The sequence below is a fragment of the Sus scrofa genome, chromosome 4 (genome assembly GCF_000003025.6).
Source record: "Sus scrofa isolate TJ Tabasco breed Duroc chromosome 4, Sscrofa11.1, whole genome shotgun sequence".
NCBI classification, from domain to species: Eukaryota; Metazoa; Chordata; class Mammalia; order Artiodactyla; family Suidae; genus Sus; species Sus scrofa.
Window position 1 is genome coordinate 90,276,175 of NC_010446.5, and position 17,401 is coordinate 90,293,575.

Below are 17,401 nucleotides of genomic sequence, written 5' to 3' on the forward strand. Positions count from 1 at the left end.
TCCTGCCTTCAAGGAGCTCCCAGTCTGGATGGGGGAGACAGTCGTGGAATTGAAGAGCTCGGCTGGAGTGGGCTGAGCACTAGAACAGAGGTGGTTAGTGCAGGGGGAGCCCAGAGGAAGGAGATGCCGGAGGGGCCACCTCTGAGAAGGCCTCCCCAAGGAAGTGTTCTTTGGGCTCAGTCTTGGCTTTCAAACAAGAGCTGAAGGGAGGGCGCTATCAAGCAGCACATAATCACTTAATTACCTATTGCTTTGTATTTCTCTTCAGTTGTTTCGGGTGCTTGTCTTGACTTCCCAGTGAGGCTAATCAGCTCCAGAGCAGGGACAGGCCCGGGCACTCTTTGTTCTCCCAGAGCCTAACAGCGGTGCTGGACAAACACCATGTGTTCAGAAAAGGCTTGTTGACTTGCAGCGGATAAATAATCCAGGCTTCTCTGGGATAACTGCCTGGAAGGAGGAGGCCCCCACCCCCCACCCCGTGATCACAGTCCCTTAACAAGGCACCCACACGTACATCCCCCATCCTCTGGCTGCCTCCCTCCTGCCGCAGGGTGAGACCCCATCAGCAGACACTTGCTCATGGTGCCCCAGATCCTTTATTAAGGTCTCTCGTTTGACCCAAATACATTAACAAGAGATTGCTGAGCTGCAGCCCCAAACACAGTACCCTCCCATCCTCCTGGCCAGGGAGAGGACAGTCAGAAAGATAGAGGATTTGAGAGAGTGGGGTAAGCATGTGCTCAGGTGGAGGGAGCGAGCGGAAGAGAGATGAGGGCCCTTAGATGCGGCAAGAGGGAATCGCAAGAAAGCGCATGTGGGGGGCGGTGGAAGAAACAAAAAATGGATACAGGGATATCGTGGGACAGGAAACACAAGTCAGAGAGCTGGGCCAGTGTGTAGGGAAAGGTAGCTCCTTGGATCTCAGCACCCAACATAGAGACTTCAAGGGCCCCAAGCCAGAGGATGACCTGGTGTCCCTGGAGGCGCTCAAGGAAGGACAGGGAGGGCAGGAGGGAGCATGAGGAGGGCAGGTGGGGCTGGGCGATGGCTGCCCAGCACCTAGTCGTCGTCGTCATCATCGTCATCGTCATCTTCGTCATCATCCTCTGTGTTGATCTCGCCGGACAGCACATCCTCCAGCCAGTCTTCCAGCTCCTCAGCAGAAGGCAGGTCCTCTTCGTCATCCATCTCCATCCATATGCTGTCCGCCTAGGACATGGCAAGACAAGGGATCAGAACTAAGCCCCATGTAGGTCTTTCAACCCGTCCTCCCACTCACTGGACCCTGTACATCCTCTATCTCTCCTCTTCATCTGTCAGTGGGCAGGGAAACTGCCCCTGTGAAGGTCTAGGTTAGAATCATGACCATGGGAGTAGAAAGAATGGCTGGATCAGCAAGTAGACCTTCTCCGTTCAGTCTTTCTTACAAACTCTTGCCATGCTGAGCTGCCTAGAGCAGACCTCTCAATCCCACCCTTGATGTAAGACTGGTGGCTCCCCCCGGCCTGGAGAATAAGGTCGGCAACGCTTCAGCATTCAAGACTTTGCAGGAGTTCCCGTCGTGGCTCAGTGGTTAACGAATCCGACTAGGAATCATGAGGTTGCAGGTTCAATCCCTGGCCTTGCTCAGTGGGTTAAGGATCCGGCGTTGCCGTTGTCATGAGCTGTAGTGTAGGTCACAGACGCGGCTCGGATCCTGCGTTGCTGTGGCCCTGGCATAGGCTGGCGGCTACAGTTCCAATTAGACCCCTAGCCTGGGAACCTCCATATGCCGCGGGAATGGCCCTAGAAAAGGCAAAAAGACAAAAAAAAAAAAAAAAAAAAAAAAAAAAAAAAAAAGACTTTGCAAAACCTGCTTTTCCAGCATTATCCTCAGAAATCTCTAGATTCTCAAGCCATAAAAAAATGAAGTGCCTTTTCCCCTAACTTGATACTCATTTTCCTACTTTTTGACCATCTGCACTAACTTTTCCATCAGTTCGGAAATGACTTCTCATAATTTCCACTTGTAGAACTCTATACACTGAACAATGTCCACTGTATTTTAATTTTTAAGAATTACATTTAATTTTTTATTTTTAAAAACTGAGGTATAGTTGATTTACATCAGTCTCCACTTTAAGTGCTACTCCTTTTAAAACCTCTGGGATTCTCAAGCAGAAACACTTTGATTTCTGTGTCTTCCCAGCATTTCGTTAGTATCTCTACCATAGAGTTTACCAGATCTGGCCTGGTAGTCAACAGAATACCTACCTCCCCAGTTAGACTGGGAATTATAGGAAGGCGGACTGTGACTTACTCAATTCAACTCAACAAATATTTTTGAAGCACCTGCTATGTGCGAATGAGATTTCTGCCTTCAGAAAGCTCAAAGTCTACTGGAAGAGAGACACAACACATAAATGGCCAAGTAAAAGTCATGTTCTCAAGGCCAAATGGGCTGTGGGAGAGTGCCAACAAGAGAATGATTCCAAATGAGAGATCTGGAAAGACTGGCTGGAGGAGAGAGGATTCGAACCCGGCTCTGAGGGAGGAGCAGCCCATCACAACAGGTAGAGACGGGGGTGAGTTCAGGGCAGGAATCTCTCCCTCTCTTCCAGCCGTTAGACTGGGCATGTCTGATGCCTCTGGGAAGGGCTCCACTCCTAGTTAGCAGAGCAGAGGAGAACCAGCTACACCGGGAGCAGAGTTGGGGGTCACCGGGGGATGAGGAGAGAAGGAAACTCACATCAGTGACGTTGACGACTCCTATTTGTGGGGCCGATAGGTCGATGTCGAATGTCTTCTCCCAGTAGGGAACCAGCTGTGGAGAGACCACATATGGCCACTTAATGAGTCTAGGAACCCCTGAGTTCAGGAGGGTGCGTGTGCGGTTCAGGCCAGGGGTAGAGTGGGGACATTATGAACCCGTTGGGAGCTGGGTGGTGGTGGGGGGGGTCCACCTGTCAGCCCTGAAGGGAAAGGGTAGAACAGAGCAGTTAAAGAGTAGACATCCCAGGAGTTCCCATTGTGGCGCAGTGGAAATGAATCCAACTAGGAACCATGAGGTTGTGGGTTTGATCCCTGGCCTCGCTCAGTGGGTTAAAGATCCAGGCATTGCCATGAGCTGTGGTGTAGGTCACAGACGCGGCTCTGATCCTCCGTTGCTGTGACTATGGTATAGACTGGCAGCTATAGCTCCGATTTGACCCCTAGCGTGGAACCCTCCATGTGCCTCGAGTGTGGCCCTAAAAAGCAAAAAAAAAAAAATAATAATAATAAAAGATTCGATATCCCAGGAATTCCCGCTGTGGTGCAACGGCACTGGTAGTGTCTTGGGGGCACTGAGAACACAGGTTTGATCCCCAGCCCGGCTCAGTGGGTTAGGGATCCCGCGTGACTGCAGCTTCAGCTTAGGTTGCAACTGTGGCTTGGATCTGATCCCTGGCCCAGGAACTCCATGTGCTGAGGGGCAGCCAAAAAAGAAGAAAAAAAAAAAAAAAGCAGATACCCCAAGAGGAAAGTATCAGCTGGGGGCCTTTGGCCCCTCCTTCCCCAAGAAAACTAGATAGGAAACCCTGTTCCAATACTGATTGATCTTGTGACTTTGGGCAAATCACTTCTCCCCAGCCCTCAGTTTCTACATCTGTAAGGTAGTTCAACTCCGTAATTGCCAATGGTCCTCGCATTTCTGTTTGTTCATCTAGTTCCTCTTTCAACAAAGAGTGCTAAGTGTTGGGGATTCAGCTGGGAACAAAGCCCTGAGACATGGAATCTCTGCGCTTTGGTGCTGTCATTGTGTACACCCACAGGCAGGGTTCATGTGACCCGCTGCTGCCCCAAACTCTGGATGGCTCTAGAAGGAGCCAGCCCTGGGCACATGAGCTACCTGCTCAGCCTCTGCTCTGGGAATCCTGTTGTTCCCACACCTCCCTCCTGTCTCCCCTTTCTCAGGATGCCCTCCACACCCTCCATGCCCCTGTGCAGGCAACAGAGCCCTCCAGCTAAGAGATGGGGACGGGAACTCCCAAACAGGTTTCCTTCCCCTTGGAAGTGCCCCAGCCCATGCCCAGCTTAGGATCACAGTGCCAGAGGGATGTCTCTTACCAGGGGGAAGTCATCAGGATCAATCCAGATGATGCTGAGATCAGGGTTATCAGTGTTATCTTGGGCCACAGACTTGAGAGTCTCTAAGAATTCATAGCCGTCTTGGAGGGGACACAGGTGACAAGTGTGAGGTGGGGCACAGAGGAAACAGGAGTCCAGACCTCTTTCCCGCCTCCCACATCTCCACGTGTCTAGCTCCAGGCCGCTTGTAAACTATACTCTAACAAAACATATCCTGGAGTTCCCTCGTGACCCAGCAGGTTAAGGATACAGTATTATCACGGCTGTGGCTCTGGTTACAGCTGTGAAACAGATTCAATCCCTGGCCCGGGATTTTCCGCATGCCGCAGGCACAGCCAAAACAAACAAAACCCCCCACATCTTATGTATGAAGAGCCTATGCCCCGCGCCAGTGCCCCTGCCCACCCCCCCCCCCAATCCTGTGTTCCTCCCTCACCAGGATCAGCTTCTTCTGCAAAGGCCACAATATGAATTCCGTCCATATCATCCTCCTGTTGAGGGCGAGAGGGGATCTTAGCTATATTTCCTGAACTTAGAGAGCCCCAAACAGACCCTAGATCTTCCTTGGACCTGAATTTTGTGGCAATCCAGCTTCTGAATCAGATATATTCTTGTGGTGGTGATGTTTTTCCAAGTACACCGCCCTCTTCTGTTCCAGGGCCCCCACACCTCCTCTGGCAAACCCCTCAGCCCCAGAGCTTGGGGCTCCCCAACCCTTGTCATCTTCATCAAGTTATGGGTGTCTCCCAACTCCTGACACGTTCTTCTGAACAGAAACCCTCAGCCTATGATGGTGCACTGCCTTTCCTACAAGCAAGACATGAGGAGCAGCAGTGTCGGGTGGTTCTAGGACTTGAGTTTTCAGCCACGATGTTCCCCTGAGAGCCTTGCCCCGCCCAGGAGCACTCACCCAGGTCTCATACATACTCTCAGGCTTCAGTTTCCTCAGGGTTGATCTAGAAGAGAGGGAAAGTCACTCCTCAGTGGGTGAGAAGGACACCCTTGGCTCCAGAGGGTCCCCATAGCAGAGGCTGCCACAGGGTCATGCCTAGGGCAGAGACAGCTTGTAGCCTGGAACAGAGCCATCTGGCAAAGTCTAAGCTCTGGGCATCAGGCCCAGATCATTGCATGGTTAAAGCAGGTGGGAGAGTGGAGGGTGGGCAAGGGGACTGGGACAGAGACTTTGGGAGAAAGAACTGGACATCTGGGTGTGTGTTCCCTCGTTCATTCATTCACTCATTCATTCAATAAAATGGAATGTTGGAGATGCTCCAGACACTGTGCTCAGCGCTGAGTAGACAGAGTTGAACAAGGCAAACCTATCCCTGCCCTGATGAAGGGGACCACCCTCTAGTGGGAGAGAGCGTAAGCCGTGTTTTCCACTGATAAAAGGGTATTGCCAGTTGCGGAGTACGGTGAAGGAAGAGAATTATGTGACAGTGTAGGGCAGGGTTTGTCAGCCTTAGCACTAGTGACATTTAGGCCCAGATAATTCTTCGCTGTGGGAGGGCTGTTCTGTGCATGGTAGGTATTTAGCCGCATCCTTGGCCTCTACCCACCAAGTGCTGGTACTCTTCTCCAACCAAAAATGTCTCCAGACATTGCCAAATATCCCCTGTTGAGCACCGCTGGTGTAGGGTAACATATGAGAAAGAACACAGGCCAGATCGGGTTTAGAATCCAGTTCTGATACTTAACTGTCTGTGGAATCTTTTAAACTGAGGTTGTTCAAAGCATTAAATAGAACCATAGAGATAGCACCTCAGAGTCCCCAGGCACTCAACACTGGTCACAGCCAACATTTCAATGTGTGTAAGGAGCGCGTCTACGGAGCACTGCCTGCGTGTAAGGCTCCTGGCTGAGTGCTGGGGTGCAAAATATTATGCAAAATGGTCATTGTGTCAGTGAGCACTGGTACGCAGAAGTATATCCATCTCCAGGGGAGATGGGACTCCTGGTTGGCCCATCTTGCAGATGTGTGTGTGTATGTGTTCTAGCTGGGGGGAGAAGTCTTCCCTGCTCAGAGGGTTGCCCCTCGCTCCCCACCTCCTGTGCTTCTCCACGAAGTGGACAATCTCCTCTTCGCTGTTGGGCTTGTCTGGGATGGTCACAGGCTCTTCCATGAAGGCCTCGTAGAAATCAATCTCGTTCAGCTTCAGGGTCAGCTTCTTTGCCACCTTTTGGGGGAAGGGGTGGGGTGGAGGGAGTGGAGCAGGGGACACGGTCATGGTGAGAAGCAGTATTATAGGGGGGCAGATAGCAGGCACTCGTCACTGCCGCTGTGACACTGGACAAGTGTCTTAACGTCTCTGGGCTTTGGTTGGACATGAGGGGGTGGGTTCGATCATCCAAAATTTTTGAGGTGGGGATGGGGAGAGTTGGTGTGTAGGTGGGGAGGAGGTCCCCCACCTATTCTGGGAGAGGGGGCTGAAGGAGCCCTAATACAGACCTTGCTGTCGAAGGTGGCGAAGAAGGGGATGTAGGGGTGAAACTCCTCTGCTGCATCCTCGAAGGCTTTGTAATCTGAGGGGGATGCAGAGTCAGTCTTGGGGGAGAGCCAGGGTCTGCCATGGAACCAGGCCCCCTCTATCTCTCCCTGGTTCTTCTTCTTCTTCTTTTTTTTTTTTGCTTTTTAGGGCCACACCCACGGCACATGGAAGTTCCCAAGCTAGGGGTCAAATCAGAACCACAAGCACTAGGCTATGCCACAGCCACAGCAATGCAGGATCCAAGCCGCATCTGCGACCTACACAGAAGCTCACAGCAATGCCAGGTCCTTAACCCACTGAGCGAGGCCAGGGATCAAACCCACAACCTCACGGTTTCTAAACGGATTCGTTTCTGCTGTGGGTTCATCCTGAGACCCACCCCCCTCTGAGAGTGGTTAATTGGGGAGGGAGGGCAGTGCTGAAGGTGCCTGTCTGAGAAACCAGCAGAGAGCCGGCAGATCAGAGTAGCTGATGGTCCCACCATGGCAAGAGGAGTGAGGCGGCAGGGATGCTGAGCCCGTGGGTGAAGTGGGGAGGCAGGAGGACAGGTAAATTGAGGGGCCGGGGCAGAGGGACAGTGGGCTCTGAGGGTTACCCACGCTCTGAGTCTTTGTTCTTGAAGTAGCCAATGAGTTTGATCTCATCTTCAATATTCTCGAATGCCTGCAGCTCTCGTTCCCCCTCAATCAGTTCCACAGGGTCCTCTAGGACCTGGAGGAGCAAGGACATAGAAGGAAGAGTGTGAGATTCTGTCTCAGCCGTAGAGGCAGGGAAAGGGATCAGGGAAAAGAGGGCTGGGAACTTGGAGGAAAAGGCTCTAAGTTGCCTCTGAGTGTGTGTGTGTGTGTGTGTGTGTGTGTGTGTGTGTGGTTGGAGTTGGTCAGACACTAGGGAGGCACCATTAGGTCCAGGGGAATCCTTACATCAAGCAGAAACTCCACCAGGGTGTCAGCAGAAAACTCGCCATCATACTCAATGACTTCATCTCCTTTGAATACATAAATGCTGTCCTCTTCAGTTAGCCCTGGGGAGTGAGCCAGAGGTGCGCCATGATTCCAACCTTCCCACAGAGCCAAGGGTCCAAGTCCAGGGTCGCAGCCCATTCCATAATCCCACCGGACCCCACATCCTCCACCTCTACTGACTCTTAGCTCCTACATCCCTGGTATCTTTGCCCCTGGATTAGTCTGGCCTCAGGGGTTCTCCAGGGAGAAGCTGGGATCCAGCGGGGCCTCTCCAAGGAGAAGCTGGGATCCAGCGGGGGTGCTAGGGGAAGACGTAGGGAGACATCATCTAGCAAGATGTCTCCCTTTGCCTGCCTGCCACCACCAGAGACAGGCGTTTCTGGTACCTCCTCTGAGGACTCTAGTTGCTGATTCTCGGGTCCAGCCCTTTAACCTTCTGCTATTACTGACCAGATGACTTCATTGCTGACCACCCCTCCCCCACCCACATCCGGAGTCCAGTCTCAGGCCTGTGCTGCCCCCTGGTGGCTGGTGCTGTAACACCCCGCCCACAGCTCTGGAGGGGGATGGGTTGGATGGGTTGGAAGAGGCGTTTGCAGAGGCCTCTCCAGCCCTGCTTGGGTTTCCAGATTTCCCCTTTCCTCCAGCACCTAGCTCTGTTTTTTTTTGTCTTTTTTTAGGGCCACACCCGCGGCATATGGAGGTTCCCAGGCTAGGGGTCTATATCGGAGCCGTTGCCGCCGGCCTACGCCAGAGCCGCCACAACACCAGATCCAAGGCACGTCTACGACCTACACCACAGCTCACAGCAATGCTGGATCCTTAACCCACTGAGCGAGGCCAGGGACGGAACCTGCAACCTCATGGTTCCTAGTCGGATTCGTTTCTGCTGCACCATGTCGGGAACTCTGCTAGCTCTGTTTTTCAGGTTGATACAAAGAATGACACCTCCACCTCTCTCTGGGATTTGATCATGGGTCTCTCTAAGGAATAAAGGAGAAGCTGGCACCACCCAGCCATAACCCTTCGAATTTCTCACTCACCACCTCCCCCCCCCCGCCACGCCCTTCCCTCCTCTCCTTTACCTAGTTTCTTGGCTACGGCCGCGTCCTTCTCAGAGTCCACCATCCCGAAGCCAACACCCTTGTCTTCTAGAACTTGGGCTGCTAACTGAAGGGAGAGTTAGGATTAAAATCAGCCCCTGGAATTCTTAGTAACCACTATTCCTCATCTCTTGCTTTCAAGGTGGGTCCTTTGAAATGCAGGGAATATGAGTCGACCCTGACCCTGTGCTAGGATCCAGGGTATTTCCACTTTCCCTACCACGCTACCATTTTGGTCTTTGGTTCAATTTTACTCCTTGAACATTTACTGCTCATGTACCGTGTGCCTCTTATGTTGAACTTTCCGGCACTGTGCATGTACTTCCGGGTTCCTTAGGGATGCCGAGGGGTCTGGCTTCAGAATGACTGAGGCCCTTCCTTCCTTCAGAGCTGAGTCCCCTACTCCCTACTGATCAAAGGCCATGCTCAGTGTGGGGGTGACATTAGATGTCCTTTGGGATTCTTTTGAGTGACTCCCAGTGGGAAGAATCTTGGAGGGCAAGAGGGTGATAGTGAGATCTGGTCATGTTGCTGAGGAGCAGGGAAAGCCAGAGAGCTGAGAGTAGAGGTCCCTTCGCCACCACTGGTTGCTCTCAGAGGCAGAGAGACTGACGGGGAGACCTGAGGTGAAAGGGGCCGGGCTCTCCTCAATCCGGTGGGACTTCCTCTTTCACTGTCTACTTTAGCCCTCCTAGGGCAGTTACACCCTAGGCCTCCCAACCGGGCTCGCAACCCCAATGCGCTCTGCCTTGGGCACCATTTGCAGCTTTACCCCACCTAACACGGATGCTCGGGCGCTCAGGTTCTTAGGAGGATGGGCCAGGGAGGTGGTTGGCAGGTGGCTGGAGAGGGATGCTGAGCACTCAGGATAAAAATACTCAGCTCATTAATCAGACGGTGGGTTCCAGTGCCCAGCAGGGGCACACAGAAACAGGAGCCTGTAATACTGGTGTCTTGCCCTGAAATAGTCCAAGCTCTGGGCAAGCTGGGGCCCCTCTGCAGTGCCAAGCTAGGGAAGGGGCTGCGGCAGCTTGGCCAAGGAGACGCCACACATCCCACTCCTGGGGGCAGGGGGTAGGGGTTGTGTGTGTGACCACAACTCTCAGTTATCTTTTTTTTTTTTTTTTTTTTTTCTTTTTCTAGGGCTGCACCCATGGCATATAGAGGTTCCCAGGCTAGGGGTCTAATCAGAGCTGTTGCCACTGGCCTACTCCAAAGCTACAGCAATGCCAGATCCGAGCTGAGTCTGTGACCTACACCACAGCTCACGGCAATGCTGGATACTTAACCCACTGAACGAGGCCAGGGATCGAATCTGCCACCTCATGGTTCCTAGTCGAATTCCTTAACCACTGGAACTCCCTCCCAGTCATTTCTAAATGTGGGCTCTTTCCCCTTGTAACAATAGGCTCTCATAACTCAGTGCCCCAGGTCAGTTTGGGGGTGAGGAGAAAGTTCCCACAAAGACAGGTTGGGGAAGGCATTGTGGACCCTCCTCCAAGCAAGAATTTTCCAGTGGAGATGCCCAGCCCGATCCAATAGGGGCAGATGGGGCTGGTGAGGGAGGGGGAGGGAGGGGGAGACTAAGAGGCCAATGGGAGACACCGTGGTATCTACTAAGCCTTTGGCCATTAAACAAGTGACATGCAAGTTAAACGGCTGTAACATTGAAATTTATACTCAGTTCGGATCTCTTTGGTGTGTGGCCCTGAAAGTATATAGAGAGGGGGCACATCCTGGCTAGAAAGTAGATTTGGGGGGTGCACTGCAGTTCTTCTCATTTGCCTGAGGAAACTCTCTTTCCCTCCTTCCCCCCACTTCCAAGGTCACCCCAGTCCTAGGCAAACCCAGTACTGCCAGCCTCCTATGCAATGAGGAGAGGTCCCCCTGCACTTCCTCCTCCCCCTCAAAACTGCCCGATTCGGGCAGTACTTTTGAGTTCCTGAATCTCTGTTTCTCTTTCGGCTAAGGTCACATGCCCCTTGTGTCCTGTTGTTCAAGACAGGGTCCTGCAGCCCCGGCCCTCACCCCCAGATCCCACCTTCCAAGACCTACATGGAGTTGCAGGCTAGGGGTTGCAGAGAGGGGCTGGCGGGCTCCGCAGGCCTGCACACCCCGCCACTCACCTCCAGGATCAGCTCCTCCAACTCAAACTGTTTTTGTGAGGCCTTGTCGTCCTCGGGGGGTTCATGGTAGAGCAGTGCCAGCACCTCATACTTCTTGAACACATTCTTGTAGTTCTTTGCGTTGACGTTGACCACACGGTCCACACCATCATACTGGGGGAAGTCCAGCCCTTCCTCCCCGTGCACCCCTGACTTGGGTGTCCCTAGCACCAGCAGTAACAGCAGTGCCAGCCGCAGGCCGGGCACAGCTCTGGCCCCCATCCTGTCTGCAGCGCTCATGGAGGTAGAGGGGTCTGGGTCGGCTCTCCTGGTCCAGAAGAGGTTAGCTGGGGGAGGGAGGAGCCCCTGGGTCCCGAATCCTGAGTTGGGGGGGGTGTGGGGAACGGCCCAGAGCAGTGGACAGAGGACGCTGCTGGGTCCTGGAGAAATTGCCGACAGAGCCAAGAGAAAAAGGGTCAGGAGGAGGAATAGGAGCAGGGGCGGGGAGGGAACCGGAGCTGCCCCCGAGGTTGGCACCCCTCGGCCCCCACCTGGTCCCGTCTAAATATGTCTCCAGGATTGGCAGGAGAGACAGATAACCTTCTGCGGCCAGGCCGGCTCCGTGAGGGCCGGGATCCTCCTACCTCCAGCACCTCTCACCCGGGCTCTCAGAGCTTCCTTCCCCTCCCCCTCCCCCAATGCCCAGGGCTCCTCAGCCCCTGTCCCCACACTGGCCTAAGAGCTCATCGCCATATTAAGAAAGGAAAAAAGCTGGAGCTAAAAATAAGACCAGATGAGTCGGAGGTAAATGAAGCTGGGGCTGGGGGAGGGGAGGTTTGGGGTGATCAGAGAGAATTGCGGGAGGGCAGGGGTCCCCAGAGAGAGGGAAATGGGGCCCCGAGAGGAGGAGGTATTCTGGGCCAGAGGTTAAATCCGTAATAAATTCATCGAAGGGGGACAAATGCAGTCTTGACTCTAAATCCTCAAACCTGGGACTCTCTTCTAGGTCAAGTCTGTTTCTTTGATGCTGTGGAGGATGGGGGGCAGTGCAAATGCAATCCAGGCTGCAGGAAAGAGACCCCCTGCACTTCCCTTTAAAGAACCAAGACCAAGGATGAGGTCATTCTCTGAATAAAAGATGGAGCCGCGTCCAGGACCGGCGCCCTGGCTCAGCTCCAGCCCGTTTCCTTTGCTTCACTCAACGCTCCTCACTGGAGAACACAGGGGAAGGACGGGGCGTGGGGCGTGAAGTGCTGGCCGGCATCCAGCCTTGGAGATTCTGATCTGGGGCTTCTCTGCCCACAGGCCTGCGATGCAAAGGAGGAAAGTCATTCGGCGGCTGCCTCCTGCTCATACTCTCTACTCGGATCCTATGGGACTGGTTTTCTACGGCACGGTGGGAAGGAAGGATTCCCCAGGCTGAATGATTCCAGGAAGAGGGAATAGCGCCTATGCATTCCTATGTCTTTGACAAGATGAAAGGGACGAGGTATAAACAGCAGGGGAAAAGATCCAACACTGGGAAGATATGAAGAGGTGGGCCCGGTGCCCTGAGCTGGGGATGCTGATTAATTCTGTGCACTGATGGCCAAAGCAGAGCTGGTGGGGAAAGGCTCTCACGTCCTAGATCCTGCTTGGGGGTGAGGGCAGAGTGGATGAGTTCAGCTCTGGGTACCGTGAAGGGAGGACCCTCGTCATGGCCCTCCAGGGCCCTTACCATGCACGGGTAAGCTGAGCAGCGAGGGGACAGAGAGAGGCTAGGTCCAAGTCAGAAGCCCCCATCCCCACCCTGAGTAGCTCTGATGTTGGAGGGACAGGTGTGTATTCCGCACCATGAAGTGATGTTAGAGGAACAACTTTTCTGCACACCCGTGGGGCAGACCTTACGTGGCTAAGCGGGGAAGGCCAGCGAGAATCTCAAGAACGTGGCAGGAGTGGGTCCAAGAGCGACAGCTGTCACTGGAGCAGGAGAGGCCAGAGCGCGCCTAAGCAGGGCATGTTGGAGCTGGAGAGACCTCAGAAACCATCTCCTGGCCTCACAGGAGAGTGGCCAGCGTGCCCACAGCCGCACAGCCACAGCAGAGCCAACAGGAGAAACGACAGGCCCGCCCAGACGTCCGTGACCTAGATGACGTCCAGTGCTGACCGCCTGCTCTTTTCTGCTGCGCTCTGGGGCAGGGGGGACCGCTGGGACAGACACCAGACACGCTGGGACCCTGAGATTCGTTGCATCATGCCTCTGACCCTCCCTCCCCCCAGGGTGAGGTGGGACCAAGTGGTGGCCAGGCTGGCCATGCCCTTCCCCTTCTGCAGCTACCAGACTGTGTCATCCATCCCTCCCTCTCCTCCCCCCCCTGGCTGTCCAGAGCCACCCAAATCCTTTCCAGCAGCTGCCTTCCCTCCCCGCCTCCCCATCCTCCTCTCAGATTCTTTGCTTTTTACTTTCTACTCAGTCCCTGCCCTCTAGGCCCCGCCTTCAGGCTCAGCCACTGGTATCAAATGACCCTAAGTTGGGGCCTCTGTATTTTTAACCCACCAGACACCCGAAGCTCCTGCTGCTGAAACCTGAGGCGCTGGCCCTTCCTCAGGCCCCCTCCCCACCCCACTCACACACACCCCGGCCCCTCCATCTTCCGAGGTCTGGTTCAGCCCTGTCAGCAGCGAGGAAGGACCCCAGACTGATAGAGCCCTGTCCCTAGACGACCTTGTGTTGGGGGTGGGGACAGGCAGGAGGAGGAGGGCCAGCGTGGGCAAGGGGGGCTGCTGGACCTTACAACGGCCTGCTCTTGGCTCGCCCATGGCCTCTCATCTTCCAGATCCGTCCATGGCCCTTTCTCCATCACCAGCCTTTTTCTTTTTTTCTTTTTCGTTTTCGCATCTGTGTATTTTTGGCCCAGCCCTCATTGTAAGACTAGTCTGAAAATGGCTGTGGGTACAAGTTCTGGAATCGGACAGACCCTGGTTTCCCCGTCTATAAAACGGGGAGGGGTGCTAAGAATGTCTTGCTTGTATGGATTAATGGGTACTGTGTGTAAGGCCTTTGTCCACTGTCACACATAGTGTGCAGTCACTTAGCGCATGTGCTTTGTTTTTGGTGACAGCCTCCGATTTCCCCCAGCTTTTCTTCGCATTTCTCTCTGTGTATGCTTTCCTGCTTAGCCAAACCTCTTGTCTAAAAGAAGCCTGAGAATGGAGTTCTCCTTGTGGCTCAGTGGAAATGAACTCAACTCGCATCCATGAGGATGTGGCTTCAATCCCTGGCCCCATTCAGTGGGTTAAGGATCCAGCATTGCTGTGGCTGTGGCATAGGCTGGCAGCTGTAGCTCCAATTTGACCCCTAGCAGGCTTCCATGTGCCGCACATGTGACCCTTAAAAAAATAAAATAAAAATACATAAAAGTAGCCTGAGAATGAACCGGCCCACAGGGCAAAGTGGACTGGCTCACAAAGCAAAAGCCAGCGAGTGGGTGAAGAGGAAGGAAAAGCTGCCGCCGAGAGTGGGCAGGAGGGAAAGTCTCCCAGGGACTCCCCACCCACCTGAGATGCCGCAAGGGCTGAGCCCAGGCTTGGGGATCAGGCTCTGGGGACCGTCCATCACCCACGTGAAGCTGGGGCACAAGGGGGTGGTTGCTTTGCCTGAAGCGTTGTTTCTGCTTCTATTTCAAGGCCAGAGAAAAAGGCCGAGGGGTGGGATGGGATTGAGCTGCCCTAATGACTGGGCTGGGGGACAGGGCACGCCCCCTTCCTTAGAGGAGGGGTGGCCCCACATTCACCTCTCACCCCCTGACCCCTCCCCAGTCATTTAACCTTCTGGACCTGAGGTTCTTCCTGATGAAATCAAGTCTTTTCTAGCACAAAAACGCTATGCTTCTGTGAGTTGATCTGAGGGCTGAGTGGGTGCTGTGGGCCTCCCTCCCATAACTTGTGGCTCCCCTGCTCCCCTCTCATCCCCTCCGTTTCTCTGATCCCAGCTCCACGTGTCCTGTCCTTGCTCTCCATCGGTTTGGAGAGTGACTTTGAGGGCTGGTCCTCAAGAGACAAGGGTGCTTGATTCTGATCCCCTCCCAGCCTCGACTGTGGTCCCCAAAAGGCTTTCCCTGCCTGGCTACCATGACGATCTAGCGTCACAGTAATCCCTATCTTCTAAAAATCAGAGGCGACACGTCCAGCAGCTGAGGGCTGTTGCAAAGGTTTACTCTCTGGTCTGGTTACTGAGCCTCCCTGCTGGGCTCCAGTCAGACGCAGGCTGGGCTTCCCCTCCACCCACCTCCTCTTCTATGCACGGTGCCCTCCAGGGTTGCCTGCTTCTCTCATCATTGCTGCCTCCTGGCATCTCTCTGCCCCAACTAACATGCTCTCTCTGATGTTCCTGCAGACCCACTACCCCTAACCCTCCCCGAGCCGGCCCTCAGGACACCCCTGTGTCATGTGAAGCTCTTCCTCTGTTGAGTTTAGTAGTAGGTCTCCCTCTCCAGCCAGCCTGTGCAAGAGAAGCGAGCAGAGTGAACTGGGGAAGGCGTCAAGAGGAGAAAGGCAGATGGGGAAGCGAAGACAAGGAGCATCGTGGTGGGGCAGGGACAGGGGGGCAGGGTCCGGGCGCGGCACACGCCAGGCAGTGAGCTGGGGGAAGGGCAGTGGGCCCAGAGGAACCCGGGGTGGTTAGGAGGCTAGTGACCTCTCAGATCAGGGTGCAGGGGAGCATACCGCCAGGATGACCACGGATGATGAATTTTCTGACTTCATCATAGATAAAGATGAGGAGGCTATAGGGAGTGGCACACAGCCACCAGGTTATCCTGGAGAGAGTAAAAGCTCATCAGTGGGAGAGGAGAGAGAGGGGACAGAGAAAGGCAGGTGCAGAGAACAACGTGTGGGGAGTGAGCATTTTGGGCTTTAAAAATTTTTTTTAAACTATAGTTGACTTACAGTGTTCTGTCAGTTTCTGCTGTACGGCAAAGTGACCCAGTTACACACACACACACACACACACACACACGCGCGCGCGCGCGCGCATACATTCTTTTTCTCACATTATCCTCCATCATGTTCCATCACAAGTAACTATAGTTCCCTGTGCTGTAGAGCAGGATCTCATTGCTTATCCACTCCAAATGCAATAGTTTGCATCTACTAACCCCAAACTACCAGTCCCTCCCACTCCCTCCACCTCCTGAGTGTTTCCTTTGTTGTGTGGGAGGTCAACCTCTGCCTTAGAGAAGGTCAAAGCCTGGGGAGAGAGGGCAGAGGAGCCCAAGACAGGAACACAAAAAGCCAAGGAGAACAGTACGTGATAAATGCCATATTAGAGGTATATGCAGTGTAAACAGAGATTGTCCTCTGGCTTTCAGGGAGTAGCTGAGGGAAAGAGACCCTCTTCCTTTGCTTCCTGGGTACTGTGGGCATTGCACCCACAAAGTCCAAGCAGGCTGGGTCTATCTGAGACCAGATGCATGGGGATATCTTGCCAGGGAATATATGCACTCTTTTGTATTGTAAAGATATGGAAATCTTTTTCTTTATGAACCTCTTCTATAGACCAGGAAGATGGACCCTGGGAGGGGTTGAATCAGGACCACATGTGTCCCTTGGATGTTGTTAGAAAGATGGCCTAGACCAGGAGTTCCTGTTGTGGCTCAGTGGAAACGAGTCTGACTAGTAACCACAAGGATGCCAGTTCGATCCCTGGCCTTGCTCAGTGGGTTAAGGATCTGGTGTTGCCATAAACTGTGGTGTAGGTCGCAGACACAGCTCGGATCTGGTGTTGCTGTGGCTGTAGTGTAGGCCAGTAGCTGCATTTCAGATTCTACCTCTACCCTGGGAACCTCTGTATGCCACGGGTGTGGCCCTAAAAAGACCAAAAAAAAAAAAAAAAAGAAAGAAAGAAAGAAAGAAAGATGGCCTAGACCTGTCTGATAGAAATATACTGTGTGCCACATGTGAAATTTAAAATTTTCTCTGGTAGCCACATGAAAATAAGTAAAAAGGAACAGGTGCAATTAATTTTAGTATATTTTATTTCATCTTAAATATCCAAAATATTAATCATTTCAACATGCAGTCAATATAAGTGTAATTAATGAGTTATTTTACATGCTTTTTTATCCCAAGTCCTCAAAATCCAGTATTTTACACTGACAGTATACATTAAGTCAGACACTAAATTTTTAATAGCTAAAGGAAAATGGAGTCCAACCAAAACAATAAAGCTGTATTAATAGAAAAAATATTGGACACTGCTTTAGTTTTCAACTTTCAGTGCATTAAAACCATAAATTCAGTTTCTCAGTCTCACAGGCCATATTTCAAGAGCTCAGGAGTCACATAAGGATGGTGGCTACCATATTGGACAGTGCAGGGCTAGGTCATGGTTCATTACACACACAGAAACACACACACACACCCCTCAACCAATATAAACAGTTACATACATACAGTCCCACATTCATTCAACAACAATTATCATATGTCTGCTCTGTGTCTGTGTTAGGTCTTGGGGAAATAGAAATCAAGACGTGATAGTCTTTGATCTCAGAGAGCTCAAGCGATTAGGGAAAAGAGGTTAGATAAACACACAAAATAAATAATCCCAGTATTAGGTGATGAGTTATGGTGAAGTTACATACAAAGTGGGA

At 52.9% G+C, this 17,401-nt stretch overlaps 2 protein-coding genes across 3 annotated transcripts in view; both read right to left on the reverse strand.

Moving 5' to 3' along the window:
* On the reverse strand, positions 578 to 12,816 carry CASQ1 (calsequestrin 1). Of its 2 annotated transcripts, XM_021088573.1 has the most exons (12): positions 12,657 to 12,816; positions 10,791 to 12,076; positions 8,647 to 8,731; positions 7,520 to 7,620; positions 7,196 to 7,307; positions 6,557 to 6,630; positions 6,154 to 6,284; positions 5,018 to 5,063; positions 4,544 to 4,598; positions 4,087 to 4,187; positions 2,729 to 2,803; positions 578 to 1,209 (listed from the first exon to the last, which is right to left on the reverse strand). In XM_021088573.1, exons 2-12 carry the CDS (start codon positions 11,067 to 11,069, stop codon positions 1,060 to 1,062), a joined length of 1,209 nt encoding a protein of 402 aa, XP_020944232.1. In that variant the 5' UTR covers positions 11,070 to 12,076; positions 12,657 to 12,816; the 3' UTR covers positions 578 to 1,059.
* Positions 15,107 to 17,401, reverse strand: part of LOC100157711 (sodium/potassium-transporting ATPase subunit alpha-4) — a 28,310-nt gene continuing 26,015 nt past the window's right edge. The window contains exons 15-16 of the mRNA XM_021089576.1: positions 15,474 to 15,565; positions 15,107 to 15,249 (exon numbers count right to left, since the gene is read on the reverse strand). Of these exons, the coding sequence (XP_020945235.1) occupies positions 15,221 to 15,249; positions 15,474 to 15,565 (121 nt within the window). The 3' untranslated portion in view covers positions 15,107 to 15,220. The remainder of the gene's footprint in view (positions 15,250 to 15,473; positions 15,566 to 17,401) is intronic.